This window comes from Tribolium madens, unplaced genomic scaffold (genome assembly GCF_015345945.1).
Source record: "Tribolium madens isolate multiple individuals breed KSU strain unplaced genomic scaffold, Tmad_KSU_1.1 Scaffold_11;HRSCAF=98;Tcas5.2_LG3b, whole genome shotgun sequence".
Lineage (NCBI taxonomy): Eukaryota > Metazoa > Arthropoda > Insecta > Coleoptera > Tenebrionidae > Tribolium > Tribolium madens.
Genome location: NW_025400975.1, coordinates 120,880 through 142,372, shown reverse-complemented (window position 1 = coordinate 142,372; position 21,493 = coordinate 120,880). Strand labels below are relative to the sequence as shown.

The 21,493-nt window shown below is 30.0% G+C and overlaps 2 protein-coding genes across 9 annotated transcripts in view; one reads left to right on the top strand and one right to left on the bottom strand.

Moving 5' to 3' along the window:
- Positions 1-15: 15 nt before the first annotated feature.
- Positions 16-21,493, bottom strand: part of LOC123007280 (phosphatidylcholine:ceramide cholinephosphotransferase 2-like) — a 42,822-nt gene continuing 21,344 nt past the window's right edge. For 5 of the 8 annotated variants that reach the window (XM_044402497.1, XM_044402488.1, XM_044402522.1 and 2 more), the window contains 6 exons: positions 9,055-9,233; positions 5,286-5,501; positions 4,689-4,899; positions 1,474-1,748; positions 1,238-1,413; positions 16-1,076 (listed from right to left, as the gene is read on the bottom strand). In XM_044402497.1, coding sequence (XP_044258432.1) covers positions 927-1,076; positions 1,238-1,413; positions 1,474-1,748; positions 4,689-4,899; positions 5,286-5,501; positions 9,055-9,233 — 1,207 coding nt within the window. In that variant the 3' untranslated portion in view covers positions 16-926. Of the gene's footprint in view, positions 1,077-1,237; positions 1,414-1,473; positions 1,749-4,688; positions 4,900-5,285; positions 5,502-9,054; positions 9,234-9,504; positions 9,578-15,608; positions 15,992-20,908; positions 21,412-21,493 lie in introns of those variants that run through there. The other 3 variants (XM_044402505.1, XM_044402512.1, XM_044402540.1) reach the window with 3 other exon arrangements.
- Positions 16,012-21,493, top strand: part of LOC123007257 — a 32,262-nt gene continuing 26,780 nt past the window's right edge. Inside the window, exon 1 of the mRNA XM_044402458.1 lies at positions 16,012-16,116. The gene's annotated coding sequence lies outside the window, so the exon portion shown is untranslated. The remainder of the gene's footprint in view (positions 16,117-21,493) is intronic.

The window sequence follows — 21,493 nt, the reverse complement described above, 5'->3', positions numbered from 1 at the left end:
AAATAAAAGAAAATGAATAAAATATCTGTTTATTTCAACAATGTATAATATGAAATCAACATTGATATAGTATTCTTTGCAACTACAAACCATCACAAATGTGAGATAAAAATTATTTATATCTAAAACTATATTAATGGTAAAAATTTAATTTTCATTGGTTATTATTTTCAATTAATAATAAACTCAAAACAGCGACAACATATACAAAAAATAAAATAACTTAAATTTGAACAGATTATTTTAGGCAAGAGAGTGACACTTTAGTTTTATTAATGCCTAAAGTATTACATTTACAGATCTAAAAAGCTTATAATATTTCTTTAACCTACATAAGGTGAAGTTGTTTCCAACTTCTATCACAAAGAAACACCAATTCCTTGACAGATATTTCATTTAACTGAAAATGTGAGTATAAAATGTTTCAGTACCGTTTCTGAATGGTTATGAGATTCTGATCAAATTTAAATGCGTGTCTTTGAAAATAGTTAAGTGTAATTTCCATTGTACACTTGTAACAAAATAGGTTTCTAGCTAACAATTTTATTTAAAAAACCTGCATTCTATCATTATTATTATCACAAATTAAAAATGGAACTTTGTTTACAATTATGATTTAATAAGAAAATTACATAATTTTTTACACTTGGCACAATTTTTACAACAATTTTAGTTTCCCTATTAAATCATCTGTACTTTCAATAAATGCAAACTCAAAAATATACACAACATGAATCCCATCCTTATAAAAATGTTTATGTACTGTTTCACTGAAATACAATGTAATAAAAATATCAGAAAAATCTAACAGTATAGATAAATATGTATAAAGAGCAAGTCAGTTTAAGGCGCTACACATTATTTTTATCACATATAATAAAATTTGATAAAGTCTTTAACCATTTTTTTTTCAAACACACACTGCACTAACTATCCCGACTTTTCGAATGAAACCTCCGGGGCCACGGCAGAGGCCAATCGAACTGTCTTGGAATGGGGCCTCCAACGTTCCCTTCGAAATACAGAAAGAAACAGTACCACCACTCGCGGCCCAACAAATTATTCGGCGAATGTTGCTGAAAAATCATACAATTAACTTTGTTATAATAATAATAAAAGTAATTATATAATATATACAGGTGTCCGAAAAAAATATGAAAGGATTTTAAGGGGTGATTCCTTAGGTCACAAAATATTTTAATGTTTTTTCGGACATCCTGTATGTCACTATACTTACTTTAAGACTAGCATTGTTGGCTAGTGTGTGATAAGTCCAAAAAATCCTAGTTGTAATGAAATAAGCTATGATGACGTCTACAGTGTAGTGTCCATGTGACAGTTGAAGCATCACAACCCCCACGATTCCCAAAACCCAATAAAACCAATGCAAAGGATACAATTTTTTCGGAGTGTCTGTAAAAATTATTGTGAATCTTTCATTATTGCGTTTTTTTTTTTTAAATTTGTACTTACATTCCGCGATGAAGAGGTAACTAAGTACTAAAATGACTGTATGGCCGCTATAGATAAAATCCCCGCAATAAACATGTTTACCGTTGACGGATAAACCGAATCCGGACATGAGGCTAAGAACTCGCTTGGCGATTGTTAAAGGAGAAGTTTCGTTTGATTTTGGTGAACAAAAATACGTTTTACTAGCGATTGGTAGCACTGTGACGTACATGGTGATGGATCGGTACATGTACAGTAGAGACATTATTAAAAACATCCTCCTAAATACTATAAACCTGCAAGAGAAGTTAATTTTTAGGAATTGACAACTTGTGCAAAGTTAATGTCCCAGAATTAAAGCAACAACTGTGGAAAAATTTGTTGTGCGCTAAAAACTCCAACAACCATCATCCTTCAGACACATTTATTATCGAAAATTTATTTAAAATAATGCCACTTTACACAACTTTTTTAATTACCGAATGAGTGAATTTTTTTTTACTAGTTCATTGTACTTGGTGGTGCGTCATAGTCATTATGAATCTTTTGACTTGTCCTTGTGATTGAAATCTAATGAAAAATTTATTTCAGATTGTTTAATAAAAGTCTTCAGCCAAAAATCTTGTGTGTTATTCATTTTATATGGCTCAATTATTAACACACGCACGCATAGCGGAATTTAAAAAATGTCACTCTCATTTTCGTTTCAGTGATTTCACAAGTTGCTTATTTAAGGTTGTTAACCTTTTTCCATTTCCTGTAACTTGACGTGTGAATCCCTTTAAGTACATTTAGGTATCACGTTTTCCACTCATCTATTATTTTTTTTAATCCTCGTTACTACTGACTTAAATCTGACGAGAAAATTGAACTGTGAACTTGAAAATTCCATTTTGTCAAATATGAAATATGGTCGTAACCGAACTACTGTGGTAAATATTGTTTTAGTAAAAAAACAATAAAAAAAACCACTCGCAATTTCCGTTATTTGTCTAGTTTAATAGTTTTTTCCCCACATCTATTATTTTTGTTTTTATATATTTTTGTGTATTTAAAACCAAAATTAACTGTAAAGTTACAAGCAGTGGGTCATTGATACTCGTGTGAATATCATCAAATTTATTTTATTTTTATTTATTTTACTTCAACTGATCAAAAGGCAAGCCAAATAATACCTTTAAGAAATAACAGAACCAAAAGATGAAACCGGCAATCAAAAATTGCAGATTTTTATGCATTTTTTAAATTCTTGTTGAGATATTTCAAGCAACTTATGTCGTGGAATGTCAAAATTCTGCAAATTCTCACATTATTTTGAGTTTTTAGTTAAATCCAGGCTGTTTCAGAACGCGCGCTCTAGGGAAAAAATACCATTTAAGGTAAGATAACAGGAATATGAAAAAATGTTCTATAAAAATTTCGAAATAAAAAACATGTAAAATTATTTTTCCAACAGAAATAAATGGGGTCAAAGTGCAAAACTTAAATCTTCATAATTTCTAAATTCTTATATGTAGATAAATAGATTTTTTCATGTTCTTGGTATCTTACCTTACTTAACATTTTTCTCTGGTACGCGACTTTTGGGACACCAAGTATGTATAAAAGACGGAGATTTTTATAGCCACGCATTTCAAAGTTCATTTCTATTTAAAATAAAAAGATTTAAAACTGGTCTGCTTGATTAATAGACATAATTGATCATTTTTAATAATTATTCTAAAAATGTTATTGTTAGTCAGTCATGTAACAGTAGTTACTTTTTCAAATTCCTTGTTAGTTAGGGACATTTAAAAAAAAAACAAAAAATGTACACACAATGCATTATTTATTAATTTTCGCAGATTTCTTCGAGAAAAAAACCTTTTAATCGGTTTATTTTTTATGTAAAAAAACATCTAGCAATACAAATAAAGAATCTCATGGTGATATCAAATTTTTAAATTAGTAAAGGGTAAAGGGGTAAAGGCGTAAGTTTTATTGAAATAAATTGGTAAATAATTCTTGAAAGAAAGACTTAATGAAAAAAAAATCGATTGAATGATGAAATTTTCTTTATTTGATTTTTAAATAGACCAAAACCGCAGACAAGTTTACATTTTCTAGTGATAGTAATGCTTTACGATGAGTGGAAACTGTGAAAGAAATAATATCTACTTTATAAAAACTGATTAACAATTGTCTGGAAAAGAATGTCATCCTTGACGTCAGGACATGATGATATTATAATTCATTCTATTGTTTATTTTAAACTTTTTAGACAGATATGCGTATTTGTTAATACTTTTTTAATCCAAGTGCTATAGTTTACAATGTTTATTTTTTATTTTTTGTCGGTTGAAAATTAATTGTACATTTAAAAACAAAAAATGCATACTTTTGTAACTAGTCCTTTCATGTCAAATATGTAAATTCATTTAAGGTATTTTTACTAAAAAGAGGTGGCAGTTTCGGTTTTTCATTTAATTTAATAAATATTCCTGTCCTAAAATAATAATTTCATTATTTTTAATAAAGCAAGGCCGCCAATTTGCAAAATTATTTAGCACCGCGATTACCAAATGAGGTATTTACGAATAATGCCTCTGAAAATTTAATGTGTAAAAAACATTAACGGATTATGAACTACTTATGAAAAGTCAAATTGACACAAACATTGACAACATTTGATTTTGTTAAGAGAAATGCAAATGCATTTGCATGCAAAATATCAAAATTTAATAAATATCTTGTGAAATATTTTTTTCAAGCTCACTAAAACAGTTCACCAATGTTTGAACCACTATTTTAATCACAAAAGTAAACAAATTATTAACTTTTTTTGTTACAATTAATATTACCTAAATCAATTAATCTGAGTTTGAAGTAATAAAAATCCAATTTTCTACATATTCAAATAAAATTCAGTGTTCTGCTTTCTGAGTATAATTTCTTAGTTATACCTAAATATAATTAAATCAATTTTTCATAAATACGTACTTTTTCAGTTTTGTTTCCTACATGTTTTGTTTTCTCTTGCACATTTTTCTTTTTCTATGTGAAGGACGTATTATTTAGTTTAAAAAGAAAACAGTTCCCAAATTGGCATTTTTTTTTCAATTACTATTTAATTAAATTCTATTACGATTGAATTTTTATTTAGATTCATTGCCATTTTAACTTGTGTTTCGTACTTAAAAAACAAGGACACTTTGCTTTAATTCTGGAAGAATTTATCGCTAAGTGAGGATCCTTACCTATGCTTGTGAAAAAAGATAGAGATGATACACGAATTTACACAAACTATGATAATGTACTCTGATACATCTAAAGCCCAGTCGTAAGCAGGTACGTTGTCGAGTAACACATCAGGAAGGGGACCATAAACTTTTCGATCCGGTACCCGTTCATGTACGAGTGACAAAGACACGAGTGTCAATACAAAGTTAAAGGCCATAATTATCGCAGCTGAAAAATTTGTACGACAATATTTAAAATAATAGTTATTTATGTATCAAGGGAATAAACAACTATTTTAATCCCGAGAATGTAGGTAATGCCAGAGGCGACCGAAGGGAGCCGAGGGCATTTTCATTCGAGAGATTAAGGAACGATGTTTTTTCCAGACATGCATACAAAACTTTCCTCCCAACAAATTGAATTAAAAAGAAAATGATAAATTTGTTAAAATGTTTAATTCGTTCAATTGCAATTTCAATTTCAGTTTATATTAAGAGTTAAAATCGAAATTTTATTTATTACATTCCTGAGGGAATAAAGCGTCACTTTATTTTCTGTTGGGAGGACGCAAAAGTGATGGCATTATCAAACAATACAACATACGATTTACATACCTAACAGGGTTTTCCATCGTTCCTGTGGGAACCTCGGTTCCTCCCGTATAGGAGGTGGCATGTTGATTTTGATAACACCATTACTCTCGTTTGTTTTTTGAATGATATCGTCTTCGTCCTCGTAGTACTCCTGGCCGGAGGAATTGTGTGCGTCGTGGCCCCATTTGTCGGACTTTCCCGGATTAGGCAATAAAGGCTGTCTTTGATATAAATCTCCTGCGAACACGAAGATTCACATTGTGAGGAGGGGTTTTTTAATCAATCAACAGCACAGAGAATTCCCGAATTAATTCTTTGTATTAAATACACTTACTATTTTTTCTATAACAAGAATTTTAAACTTTAAATTCTTACGCAAAACCACCGAAATTTCTTCATTTTCTACATTATCTCCTTCAAGGAAAACTAGATGTTAGCACTGATTAGAAAAAAATCCGATTCAAGGTATCTAAACTGTAAAACTTAAATTTTGTTTGTAATGTCTAATCTTAATTATAGTGTAAACAAATTACATACATTACAAGTTAAAAAAAAAACGTGAAGAAGATATTATTGTGAATTAAGTTCGACTTTCTAAAGGTTATTTAGAGACTTCTCCTTACTTAATTTGTATTGGTAAGAGTAATAAAATAATTGCCGGAAAATAAGCCCTTTCAATGGCTCACAAAGCCTGTAAAATGTCAAGTGGTTTCAAAGAAACTAATGTATTTAAATTTTTATAATCAAACTTTATCACCCTGTATATCCGCAACTAAGCTTTATAGAACTACAGTTTATTTGTTATTTTTCAATGTAAAAATGTATACTTGTTTTCATATTAATGCGCATCGAAGTAGTCGTTGAATGGGATTATTTTTAAGGTGGCAACCATGCAAAAATTCAAACAATCCTAACCCCAATCTTCCCTACAAATTATTTTTTTCAAATAAATGTGTACCCAAGGTACCAAAAAATTATTAAAATTACCTAACACGGAATTAACATAAAGATTTTTGTCTTTATTGATGTGATTAAATTTGTTCTAATGACTCTTTTTGTGTGAATCAGTCTTTAAGTTAAAGATGTATTTAGACTTCTACAACCTACTTGATGCACGTCATTTACTACTGTAGTAAAAAATGAGGTTAACTATCCTAATGCGTCCTTTACAACTTTAATTTTGGCAGTAACTGTCATCAACCCTTATTACTAACTGTCACTGTCAGACTCATCATTGCATATTTTTGACAAGAGAAAAGTCAATAATTTTAAATTGTCATCAATGTTGATTTGATGTTAATGCTTGGTTTACATTATTTTTTCTGAAGTGAGTGAAAAATGATGACCATAATATTTTGTCCGCAATGGTATACATACTTTTTATTGTTTATTTACATTTTAATTATGCATCATAAAGTATTAATAACATAGGGAGAAAAACTAATAAAAAAAAAACAAAAAAAGTATAATTATAATATAGTTATTTTGTTAAAATTCCCAAAAACACATTCAAATCTTTTATTATGTACCCTGCGCAAGAATATTAAATTTATTATTACAAAAATTAATACTAAATTAATTATAATTCAGTGTGACAATCATTGTTTTCACGACGTTATCTATGAATTTTGTACTGTCATGCATTGCCTTATTCTGTCGTGCATTTTTAGTGCCTTGAAGATTTGTGTGTTTAAATTCCTTTTTCTGTGTATTTCAATTTCATATTGTATTTTGTGGGAAATTATAAAAAAACATTTAACTACTGGAGGACCGTCGTTTAATTTGAAACAAGCTATGAAAACTACAAAACAAAGAATTTAAAAAAGTCAATAAGAAAAAAATTTTGTTTTGTTTTTTAAACACGTTTGTTTACACTTATAAACTCATTTTCGCATATTTGTTTAAGTTATTATCATAATATAATGCTAATGATAATCAAATCCAAATGCAAATCAAATACCACCATTATAAACGTATTTTTCCAAATATACAATGTACACATACAGGGTGTTCCAGAACATGGGCGCCAGCAAAAAATGTCAAGCGCCGCTGATAATAAGTTAGTAAAAATTGGAAATATTTTTGAAACGTAGCAGCCAATATTATTTTTCAGTAACACTTCTGAAAGTTCCATGCATTTATTAAATTTCTTATCAACTAACTTTGAAATTAAGTTGGCAATAAATGATTGTGACTTTTGTAGTCGAGTATTGGCACAGTTTTATAGTCAACTATCATGGGCGGCCGTTGGCAAAGCTGTTAAGTGAAATAACCTAATATGTGTATTATCAATAATTCAGTGTAACCAACTATCTTTTGTGTTAATTTCAGAGTTACAGGCCACTGTTATTAAAAATTTATTTTAACGCATGGTATATGTACAAGGTTAGTCACGAGAGGGTTATTTCTGAATTTGTTTTTGCCGCAACCCATTATACATATTGCAACAACTTCTTGATTTCAAATTTTGAAAATAATTATAACTAAATCCACGATAGCTGTTATCAGTCTTGTCTCTGTGACATTATAGTAAAAAAATTATCTCTCAAACGATGCGACATGTTTTGTTATGTTTACCAACCGACTAGGCGCATGTTTAGAAGTCGATGGTAGACAATTCAAAAACCTTTTATATTAACTTAACTTGTTAATTTATATGTTGAATTTTGATTAAATATAGGTTATCTGTCAATCTGACATTTCTGGCAAATTTATCCAACTTACTTTGATTTGTAATTTTAAAGAAATAACATATTTAATTTAGTAGTTTGTGAGATTGGTATTGTTGGTTGCGGCAAAAAAAAATTCAGAAATAACCCTCCCGTGAATAACCCTGTATATTTACAATAGTATACACACACATTTAAATTCTGCCCGTTAAGTTATTTTGGCTCTCTTTGATCTCTAATATCACCTCTTAAGTCACCCTGTATATAGGGCAAAACAATCACATCACCAGATAAAAAAAAGAGCAAGTGGGTGGAATATGACCTTTACTATACTATAAAATGAATCGATTGTTAGAAATTATTCAACCACCGACTATGTGATTATGTAGGCGTAACACTATTGCAATTTTTTATATTAAATGATTAATTGAAAAAGCGAAAAGCAAGTACTATAGTTTTCCGAGAAACAGATTAAAGTTTTCAAAAATAAACACAAATTCAGGGCTTGATACTCATATTAAATAAAATTACGCAAAATCACTTCCGATTTGTTTTTTTCACTACTAATAAAAGGTACATTTATTATTTTAGTTTGTTGAGAGGTTGTGAAGTTGTTTTATTCTCCTAGTGGTCAATGATGGATTAGAGGTGGGTAAATTGATACAAATTATATCTAGAATATTATTATTATTTACGGAATACTAACGCAAGTATTTCGAGACGAAATTAATGTAAAATCAAATAAAAAATACTAAGGGATGGTTTAGAAGGTTTTAGAAGGCGAATTAACAATTAATTCGTTGTTAAAAGTTAATGCGCGATTAACCCGTAAATCTGAGTATCTGGTTGGTTCAATTTAGTCATGTGATCAGTTAATCTGACGTTTGATTGCAAATAACTTATGTTTCTAGAAACCAATACTCAATACAATTGCTACAGGTTAAATGTTAAATAATTTGCTGCAGTTTTAATCAACTATTATTACTGTCGTTGATTTGTTTATCAAACTAAACAATAGGAAGAGGTCTACACTTTTAGACTGATAAACATGAACAGAGCATTTTACCACACACAATCTTATTGTCGGTGGCAATGTTTACTGATTAGTGTAATAAATATACCTTGCGTCATATTCGTTCCTTTGGAGGTATTTGGCGGTTCCTCGTCGTCGAGAGGAGGTAGAGATAGGACTGAGCGTGGGCTCAATAAGGCATGTGAAGAGTTATGCTGTTGAAGCTGAGGCACATCTGCTGTTGGATGGATACTACCATAGTCAACGAACTTGGGCTCTAATACCATTCTGCAACAAGAATAAATAACCAATTAGAAAGACCAATTTCCGGTTTCCTGACACGTTCTAATACAACACTAACTTCACGCATTTTAAACCGAAGAGACAACGTTGAGTTAAAAAAGCATTATTATAAAATAAGAAATACTATTTAAAGGCTTTTTAGTGGCAGTTTATTTTATTATGTATTGCAAACCAGCGAGATTTATTTGCGACTGTCAGGTGCACCGTTACAATGTATGATTTTCGTTAGGAATAAACTTTTAATGCTGTTGTTTACCTAAAAATAGATGATCTATCCTTGGAGTACAAACTACCATTGCTTTGTATATTTCGCCGTCGTACAACATTCTCTAAAATTTATAAACGTTAAATGGTTTATAAAAAAAATAATAATGTTATTAAAGATACAGGGTGTTCCGGCGAAATATTGAGAATTCAGACCATAATATTTATCTAATTTTTTTTTAATATCTAATCGGTTAGGTTCTGCAGTGAAAATATTTTCAAGATGGCGGAAGTGGGTATCAACTTTGTTATTAAATAGAAAGCTTAGTTATTTATTATACAAGACGACGATAAAGAAATTGTTTATCTACGAGTGAAAAGGTTAAGTTTACGAGTGACGAAGTCACGAGTGGACTTTTTTCCCGAGAATAATATTTCGTTTTATTTTGTCCTCACCTACCAGAATTTCTTGAATATAAACAGTAGATAAAAATTACTTTATTTCACGAGACGATAAAAGATTACTTTATCTACTGACATTAGTTGATAAAAGCACTCTTTAACATTGAGTACAAAATAAACGTTTTTTATTGTGTTTTTTGATTTCCCGAGTTATTTTATGAGTTATTATCGACGTTCCATAAACCTAAGTTTAGTCGTTTTTGCAATTTCTCTTTAATATACCTAAATATGATTTTAAAATTTTAAAAGAGTTACCAATTTTAGAAGAGGAAGATGCAAATCAAAAAAATTCAAAATAATCTGAATAATTCAAAAAAAGTTAAACTTAGATATAGGGAAGGCTGATAAAAACTCTCCAAAAACGCAATAAAAAACAGTTTTCTATTTAAAATAACAAAGTTGGCACCCACTTCCGGTATAATCAATTCAGTGAAAATATTTTCGTTGAACGGAACTTAACCGATTATGGCTATATGCCATAGATAAATATCATTGTCAGAACTCCCGATGTCGGGTTTAACCAGAACACCCTGTATAGCATTATTATTCGACGCAATTGAGTTTGACGCTTGTTCATAAATTATACGTCTGTTCTTATAATGACAGGAATATTAGAGTCTTTTTAAAAGCATCAAAAGCAAACAGAACAATAAAAACGGAAATGTATAGCATTGGTGCGCAAATACCAACATAATGAAAATAACTCCCTCTCTTCACCTGAATGTTCGCATTGCCATCGAAAATGAGTTTCCATCACATGAGTTATAACTACACTATAATAATAATGGATGGATATGCTCTATGTAAATATTATTTTATCACTGGTTGCAGTGTTGGTTCATTCCCCCAATAGAAATATGATGTGATAATATCAAAACATACAATTACAAATGTTGAAAAATTGCTACCCAGAGGAAGCATTATGTCCATACACGTCATATCCTTGTATTTCTCTCTTTTTTTGTGATATAATCTAAATACTTTATAATGACTTGAAACGCGTCTGCCAATACTTTCTACGCAGATGTTATTTTATATTTTTACTCGATGAGTTTTAAAAAAATATACAAGGTGTTTGAAAAAAACATTAAAATATTTTCTAGTAAGAAGACAAAATAAGAAAAAAAGTTAATATGTCCGAAAATAACACTCGAGATTATTTAAAAGAAATCATAGGTAACAACAGAGTACTCTTATCTGTCACATGAAATGCGAGTTTTTTTTTTTTGTTTTTCATAGCCTATGAAATTCGTGACTTCGGTTGGTGCACGATTTAATACAATCCTCACTAAAATCTCGTTTTTCTCGAAAACGAAGTGTCGTATACAATTAATATAAGCGACATTTTTTAAAGCAAATTAGTTAATAAATTAAAATCTGACAGAAAAGTTTGAAAAAACCTCTTTCAAAGTAAAATTGTACACCTTAAATAGGTTGATCAAAGTGCCTTAAATAGGTTGATCAAAGTCCTCCCTAATTAAGGTACATATTTATATTAAGGTTATATTTAATTACAAAATTTGGTACAACTGATAACCTTTATACACCCAAATGAATTCAAAGATAAAATGTCGAAATTTTTACTCAGGGGCGTCCTAAACTGCGGGGGTGTAGGGTAAAAAGTACCCTAACTATTTTGGCGTTGGTTTTTGTCACTTTCAGCCACAGAATTCATAGTTTTTCACAAAAAAGAGCTTTCTTGCGTTTTTTTGATAAAACTTAGCGTTTTTGAGTAAAATCAGTTTACAATTTCTCTCACACACCATAAAAAGGATAAAAATTAAAAAATAAATTTGTTTCACCGTTTAAGAGACCCGTGATTAAAAATTTCGACAAATGATCTTTCGTTCAGGTGTTTAAAAGTAATCAGCTGTATCAACTGTTGTAATTTTATCTATTCTGCAATAGTGGGAAAACCCCATTAAAAACGCATCTCTTTCAGGGGGTATAGCTCGCTTACGTAACATTTTTTGATACATGATCATAAGAAACTTTTGTCTTAAAATTGAATGTTCTATGACCTGTTGAAGTTTGTAACAATAAAAATAGAACATGGTAGAAAAGATTTTTATAGCTTCGCATTTACTATTTCCCTCGGTGCTACGCATCTCGGCAATAAACAGCTCGGCTATAAAAAATCTTTTCTCTAAAGTGTGTCTATAATTTGCTTGTATTTTAGTGCAATAAAGACAATGAACTTTTTGGGCTTTTAGCGATAAAGAAACCCCAATCCCGCAATTCTAAAGGCTTGTTTCCTTCGAGGTTGTTTCAACGGGTGGTTCCATTAGTAACAATAGCTTTACAACCACCCTCATTAAGTCCCTCATAAACTAGTTTGGTAATTCAAAATCATAAAATTCAAGCAAAAATAGAAGGATTTTACCTTGTGATATAAGATATTGTTTGGTTTCTGTCTCAGTTTCCAAATATTTAAAAGTATTTGTAACCACAACAACCGGTATTTTAATTAATAAACTTGAAACATTTAAAAAAAAAACACAAATAAAACAATAATGCCAACATGAGGGCACCTCCATCAAAACAGGTGTCTGAACACCGTAATTATTATTAGGTACACTTACTTATCTAAATAACTATCAGTGACTTGTATTTTATTTATACCTAATTTGTAACAATAAATACTTTTATACTTTAAATAATTATTATATTTACCTTCAAGCGGTGGAAAATGGCGCCTTTATGTATGTATCTCTATAGAAATGGTTGAAGTGGCTTTTTTGTGAGCGAAGTTGAAATACTCAAGTCCTAGGAGTTGAAATGTCCGCGTCAAAAATGAGATGATTTGAAGCATTTCACACAGTGAAATCACGACTTATTTAATAGATAAATTATCTCAAAAAAGGTAAAATAACAAACTCACTTCTAATTCTTAAAATGATATAATCTACTATTTTTACAAGTTTTGCAATTGGGTAATGTACATATACCCGTAAACTCTAAGTTAGCAACTTTATTTACTTTAGCCTACTTGATACCATGTACAAAATGTTTGTTTATAAAACAGTTCGTTATACATCCAGTTGGTCAAAACATTTACTTAAAAGGAAAACACTTTTAATTATTAATTGCCTTGTAAAATATCACGTTTGTTATTCGGTTGTTTTGCTGCCGAAAGCCGACCATTAAATGAAAGTAAATAAAACAATTTTGTTAATGTTGGTCTTCTTATTTTTCTTAGTTTAAAATAAAGATTCCAACAATGTATTTTTTCTTTAATTTATATTTAAATAGTTGGCGGTGATATGAGTGTGTTGGACCAAATTTTTCATACGCCCGGCGAGCTGTCAGATTAATAACTTTCAATAACGGTTCATCCACAATCAAACTTTCATAGATAGCTTTGACGCTACATTAAAAAAAAAACACCTGTTAGTAAAACAGTAGTAAAGTATTAGTGCAAAATGTTTTTTGGAACATCAAGTATTAGATTTAATCAAAAAACGAAAATATAAACATTAATATAAGCATTAAAGTTTAAAAAATCCGTATAACTACACACTGAAACAAGACTAGAAATAATTGACAAGAAAATTTGTGTTCAATAAAGCTTAACAAGATGATAGGTTTAAAAAGTTTTTTTTGTAGTCTTTAAGAAATATGTTACTTATGTAAGCACTTATGTTATACCACTTGAAAAATACCGTTTGCAGATCAGGCATATTATTTTTGGAAATGTAAGGTAAATAACATAAATTTTATAAAACGGGGGATATACGGGAGAGTTATTATTTTGCTGTATTTTATCTATACTGAAGATGGGACTAGTTAGCACCCGAAACGTGTTTCTTCAATATAAGCTTTAATTTTTGTGCAAGACGACTTTCTTTCCCGTATTTTACCTTCTTTTAACTCAAAAAACATGCACTTGTATATCCAAAAGTGGATTCAATTTCTTATAAAGATAAATATAAAACATTTTTAACATTTTATCCGTAATAGTACAAAAATGTAGGAAGATAAAAAAGTATATCGTTTTCTGTTGTGCTCTTATTACATGAGAGTAACCCTACCTCTAATTCTTCTGTCTTTGTCAAACACCACAAATGGGCTTGTTTCATATTGAAATATCGAGAGATCATGATAATTTGTAATCCATCCTTGCATCCGAAAACGTATGTCTGCGAAACGTTAAATAAAATGACAAGTCGAAAGCTAAAATGGCATGATCTAATAGATGATTATTTCAACAACTAAATTTAAGATTTACTTTCAAAAAAGGCCGTTTTAAAGGTCCTATTATTATACGTCGGCGACTGATTCCAGCCCATTTTGTCGTTTTACCTTTCGACTTGTTATTTTATTTGACGTTTCACGTGCAATTAGAAACAGACATACGTCTTCGGATCTAAAGATGACTCGATTACAAATTATCTTGATCTCTCGATTCTATAGCGGTAGAAAGACCAATTTTAACACCTTTTCCTTTTTTGCAGTTTCTATGTGATTTTAACAAATATTTCTATACTATAAAGTTAGAAAATTTCTTTAATAGATGCAGAAGTACCGTGAGATCAAAAATTATCTTAGTCAAGGGTGGTCATAGAATGGAAAACGTCTGTCATCCTTTTAAATAATTCTGTTAATGTTTGACTCACTAACAGCGTCGATGACATAACCTACGACAATTATTTTAAAATCCATGACCACCCTTGACCAAGATAATTTTTGATCTCACGGTATAACCTCATTTACGATAAGAATAAAATAGTACTACCAATTTAAGTTAATAACTAAGGTAAGTAATTAATTACTATAGGTAATCATAAATTACTAAAATAATAGTTAATTAGGTTGTATTTCTGAGTAATAGATGTGCTAGTAGTGTAAAAAATATTATAAAAACACGGTGGAGAAGATTTTTATATCCAAGCTGTTTATTATCCGAGATGTGTAGCATCGAGGGAAATAATAAATGCCAGGGTATAAAAATCTTCTGTGACAATATACTATTATAACAGTAGTTGATTAATTGCTAGGATTTAGAAGCTTTTTTTGACATTCGTTGATACCAAGTGTTTCTAAATAAATAATTGGCAACATTGATATTGGTAATTCTTCAAATCTGTGATATCAGATTGTTTCAGGTGACGGCAATCCCCGCCGTCAAAAATAAATAACAATTGACTATAAAATTGTGACATTTGAATTTGATAGTCAATATTGCCAAATTAAGATTTCATATGTGTTGCCAACGTGTTGATAAAAATTACAATCATTAACAAGTCAAGCGGTATCATGGAATCCTATTGTACTCTGAGTAATAATTGACTTGACATTGATATTACACTTAAATAATCATTGATGACCCCAAACACAAAAAAAATCTACAAAATAAATTAAAATCTTCCACTTTTGACGTAAATTAGTTAATTTTTAAATGTCAGTTTTCAAAAACTGACATTTTTCATCACGTGGTTCAAAATTTGAAAATTAAATTGAATAGAAAGGTTTTAACTCTTTCAATTACTGAATAATAAATAGTTGAGTAACTAATATGGTGAATTTTGTGTTAGTAGAATGAATGAAATAAATTTAGAGACAACGTTGAAAATTTCGTCTAGAAACTAACCTACATTTCGATGAAGTAACATAAAGTCAATGTTGTTTAATAACAGGTCCGTCCTTGTGCAATAATAATGAGTGACCGGTAATCAAAAGAGCCCCACAACCCACCTAACAAATCCAGTGCTCGTCAACTAGACATAGCTGAACGTTGATTGTTGTAGCCCCACTTTGTCTTTTCAGGGAAGAGAAGAATTTTGAACTTGCCAATAAACCTCCTCAGATGACTTCGCTTTCTTTCGCTGAGACAGCAACGTACGACAGGTGCATTTCAGGTTCAGGTTTCACACATAACCTAAATTTTGTAAAAAAAACTCGCCCGGAAAATGTAGCGGCCCGCGGTTCGCCGATATTTAAAACATATGTTTTAATTTTGTCGCGATGTCACTACTGACACTTTTTTTGACGTTTCAACAACGAAAAACAAAATAATAACGATGGTATTTTACGACGCTGTTACCAACATGACCGTCTGCGTGTAACTGACATTGCGTTACGGTTACGTTACGGTGCGCTGGCGCAGTATTTTGTTCACGAGGTTGGTGTTTGCCCCCGGATTTTCATTGATTCGATTTGAATATCGGCGTGTTTTTGTTATTAATTATTATCAACGGTTCAGGTCAGTGCCCGTTAAGTTATTCTTTTCAAAAAAAAATACATAATTTGTTATGATGAAATAAATCTCAGTCGGCTTTGAAAATTTAACGACTAAGCGAAAACTAGGATTTTTTTACAATGTCGACTGAGAAGACAATAACAAAAAAATCGGAGGGTAAGATCATTGAATTAAAGCCCGCTTTAGAGTGAATTTGTAGAAAGTGTAAAAAAATTTCATATTTACTTCGTTGTTATTCAACAATTCGAAATTAAAAAGTCTATATTCACCGCCGGTCCGATTTTTTACCTCAATTTTAATGTCATTTCAATGTCAAATGTGACGCTAAAGCCTGCTTTACAGTGAATTTTCAGATTTGATAGTCTTTCAAAATTAAAATTTCTATAATCTCAAAGATTTTTTACCAAAATTTTAATTACATTAAAATTATAATGTCACCTTTAATTTGACATTCGATAGTATAAAGTAATTGATGAAAATAATCATTTAATTAATCCTTATTAGTTAAAATTTATTTAAAACTTTTAATTTGTTTTCTGTAAGATTATCCTATGTAAAGTTGGTAATAATGAATAATAGAGAAACCGAACATATTTATGTATATGAGAATTTGCAAATCTGGTACTGTCTCTATATGTCTAATTCAATGTCACCAACTTAAGTTCAAAACCATGGCTAACTTTGAGCAGAAATTTTATTATTAAAAGCGTGGTACATACATACACACTGTCAAGTAGTCTTATAATAAACCGATTAAGTAGCCGTTCTTAAACATGAGTACTTGGGTACTCACATATCACTTCAAAGATTAGATAATAATCTTTTCAATTGCTTTCTTTCGTTTCTCCCTTTCAAAGTACTTACTTATAAATGTAAATACACTTTTTTGTATTCGTAGTTAAGCTTTAGTTGCAAAGGAAAAGTATCTAAATTATTTATGTAGACTACTACATGTAATTGTCAAAAAACTACAAACAATAATTTTAAGTAAGGATTTATGTGCGGTATGTATAATTTCACAGCGTGAAAGCTGAACGCTTTAAAATACCAAACGTACAAATAATGTACAAAACTAGCCAAAGACCGTTCTTAAATTAATTCAAATTTTGATTTGTCAACAGCAACACTCAATAGACATGACGGATTTATGCGTTTACTATTTTTACCACGAGCTAGCGTTGATTAGAATTATGTCGAAAGAAAATAAATTGCGTTTATTTTTTAATACTAAATAGATAAATGTGTGCGATATCTTCTCTCAGCATTAATGGATTTCATTTACCATAAAGTATATTTTTGGAGTCTCTGAAAGCCTAAAATTTTCTTGTTATTTGTGCTTGAAACTGCACAAATGCCTTGTAAAAATCAGATACTACCCTAGCTGTCAAAAATGTGTCAATTACAGTTGTCAAGGCCAAAAAATTAATTGATGGCGAACAAACCGATATTAAACTAAACAAACTTATAATCAAATTGTTATCTGATATTAATTATTGACTTCTACTCGTAAAACAATGATTTGTTTGCAATATGATTATATCGCTTTAATATTAATATTATTACTCTAATACGCGATAAATATTAAAAGCATCCTTTCCTTTTAACAATACTTTTCTTACTTTTTGTGGGAATAAAAACATCTCACGATATGAAAGAAATCAAAGAAATCATATAACGTATTATGTTCAGACTAATAGAGCCTTGTTCTCAGATTTGTAACCAAATTAATGGTATTCCCACTTCATTACAATGTATTTCTTATGTGTGTAATGTACTCGTAATACAATGCTGTACAGTGAGATCAAAAAGTCCTTATATCAAGCAAGCGTAGAAATTATATGTCGGTAGAAGAAAAATGTCAATAGAGAATCGTTTTTATTTACAATCACTTTAGCATATAATAAGCCAACCTTCTGGAGGTTGGAAAATATCTTATTGCATCCCTTGGTCGGGAAGTAATTTGTGTAGAATTAGCAACTATGCTAATGCATCCATCAACTTTGACAGACGAATAGAAATTTTATTATTTAAGCGAAATAATATAATCGCACTTTGTTTAATCTTGAGGCTGCGCTTCTCGGTCATACATCTGCGTCCTCGGGGTAAAACATATTTCCCATCTGGGTTGTAATAAACTATTACATAATATGCGGTTGAAATATCTTGAGGAATCATACGTGCAATGACAAAAAATATCAGTTTGAGTTGATTTTTCCAACACTGTTACATGTCACCAACTGACCCAAAATTCCCTAAACTAAGGATTTTTCTTTGCTTAAAAAACATCATTAAAAGCACAAAAGAGAAAAAAAATGTGTGAAACACTCGTTACAGAAGACCATACAAGCAAACATTTGATCTCTTTCTTGAATTGATGCCTTCTGCAATTTGTATTTGTACAAGGTGTCAGACCTCGTGCCCCAGAGAGAAATTTCAAGTAAGATAAGATACAAGAAACATGGAAAAAAAATCTATATGTCAAAAAATTTTGACATTTGACATCTTTTTATGTCTACAAAAATTTTGCCAATAAAAGCCACAAAGTGCAAAATTTAAACTCTCATAACTTTAAAATTTTCCGTGTTCCTGGTATTTTACCTTACATGGTATTTTTCTCTGGGGCGCGAGTTCTGGCGCACTCTGTATACTATTCTAGTTGTTGAAAAATTATAATTTTTGTAATTTAGAATTAAACTTTATCACGCTGTATACAGGGTGATGAAAAAAAGGCGCCCACGACTGAAACAGACACGTCCTTTTTTATTGAAACATTGTGACCATCATTGCAAAAATGGTCTAAATAGATTCTTTTTAAAATTTAAACAGTTTGTCTAACAGCACAAAACGGCAATATTGCACAATTTTCTTTTACTAAAAAAATATTTCAGTCAGGTATTTTTCGTATCTAGGAAACCAGTACTGACAGATATTGTCACCCGCATAGAATAAAAAACTGTAAAGTTTACATAATTTTATTATTCCAATACGATACGACCAAAAGGAATCTAATGATTTCAATTAATTTTTTAATCTTTGACTTTTTGACTTTAATCGTTCAAATTTTACAGAACAAACAACATTGAAAATTGATTTTTTTGTTGCTACCGTTTCCAATAATTGAATATTACTTGGACATTTTCTGTATCCTAGGATATTTGCAATGTTGCAACATTGATAAATTTTCTTTGGAGCCAAGAAATGATATCCTAACATCTTCAATAAAGTTTATTTCAATAGACTTTTTACACATTTTTTTTTAAAAACACCGTCAACTGTATCAAAATCTAGACTTTAACAATGAAATTATTTTAAAACTATTAATTATTTAGATTTCTCTTTTCTAAAAAGGAAAGATTATCAGTAAGAACTGATAAGAGCACAAATCCAATTTTGGTCTTCGAATTCGTCTTTAATAAAAGATCACTTATAACGTGTGGGTTAACACGGGCGCCTTTTTTTCATCATACTGTATACGTAAAGTATGTGGTATTTAGCAATTTTTTGCAATATTAAGAAAACTCCTTGTACCTATTTATAAAAAACCTAACTATAAATTTAGAATAATACTGTTTGATTTATTTTTTTTTATTTTTACTTTAAATCGTGGTAAAACAATAAACATTTAGGATATTAAGTCACTATTAAATTATTTTTATGGCGTTGCCGCTGATGTTATGTTTAACAGTTTGTTTTACGAAAATCAAGAAATTACTTTGGAAAATTCCTTGATTAAAAAATTTATAGACGACAATTAAGTACCTATCAGTCACTAACATTGCAAGTAGTGATCTGTAATTGCTAGAGTTATAAATCAAGGATGACTTAATAATAACCAGTGATCTCCCCAAATAATTATGAACAATTGAATTTGACCTTAATGATTTAACGGTGTATTGCGACGCAGTGAAAAACGAAATTAAACCTTGAACATTTTTTAGATACTTGTGAAATTTAGCCAAGCAAATCATATTTTTTTCATTGATAACACATTGCGTAAAAGTAATTAAGAATTTTAATTTTCAACTGGGGAAATAGTGAAATACGTGTTTTCATGCACGGCGTGCGGTAAAAACTCTCAAAATACATCAGCCTTAAGACACATTTATAAAATATATTTCTTTGGGTACCGAAAACTCATTTTGAAATGTTATTTTATATAACTTTTTTATTACTGAAATATTTTTTTTTAATATTTAATTCTATTTGGAGTAGCGCCATCTAGTGGTGCGTCATAGCTATCACGATTCTTTTGAAAAATTTATTACAGATTTTTTAAATAAAAGTCTTCAGCCAAAAATCTTGTGTGCTAACCATTTTACAGGATTCAATTATTGACACTTCGCTAGGCGTGTGTCAAATTAATTTCGTCCTGACGAAAGTAAATAACTATTACATAATTAGTTTAGAGTTTAATCCATTGTATAGATAATTTCCACTTTCATTAATTATTATTTTTAAACATGCTAATTACTATGTAAGCGTGACCATGAATATGATAATATTGATAACGTTCCATTTGAACATAATAGACGACTGTCACTTTATTTATTAGCTAGAAATGTAAAAAAAATCAACTTTTTTAAATAATGTCTTTATTGTTACTAACAGTAGCAACACACACAGCCTTGAAAATTGTGTGGTGTCATAGAAAATATAAATATTTGAACGAGTAAAAAATATGACTAGACTAGACTTGCTTCATCTTGTTTGAGAAAAGAAATTTATTAATGTGTTTTAATAGTAGAATGAAAGATGGTTAAGATTGTTGTTATTCTGCATAAGCGACTTTACTCACTCTCCATCAACAACAATTTCAGGTGGACTTTCATTTTCGTCTTTTTTTTCTGTGTTCCTTTCATTTTCATCCACCTTCGAATGTGCCATCATTTTTGAAACTTCTATACACTTTGAGGAACTGCCATTCTCCACTTGCACACCTTTAAAAATTTACAATAGTCTTTTCATTTGCATTTTGCAAAAGAAAATTATTGCAGATATCTTAACGAGATACCCGGACTAGTTTAGAATAATGTGCTCTTAATTATAGTGTCGCCCCTCCTTTTTTTGCACATGAGCATTGGGTTATTGTTAACACTATTCGATAGTTTGCAATTAGGTACTTTGTTACTCCTAAAATCGCGTCAGACGGTGTTAATTAGCACTTTTGCAACATCTGCTGGAAAATTTAAGATTGTAGTTTAGTTTTCCATAGTAAATGACAACATAATTTACGACCACTAACTTACATACATATGTGTACATACGTTTCTTAATTAGAATGCAAAATTAGTTTGAAAACAATGAATCATGAAAACGAATTTGGTCGAACCGTTTTTATCACTCTTTGAAATTAACAGTTTAAATTTCTCGGATTTAATGA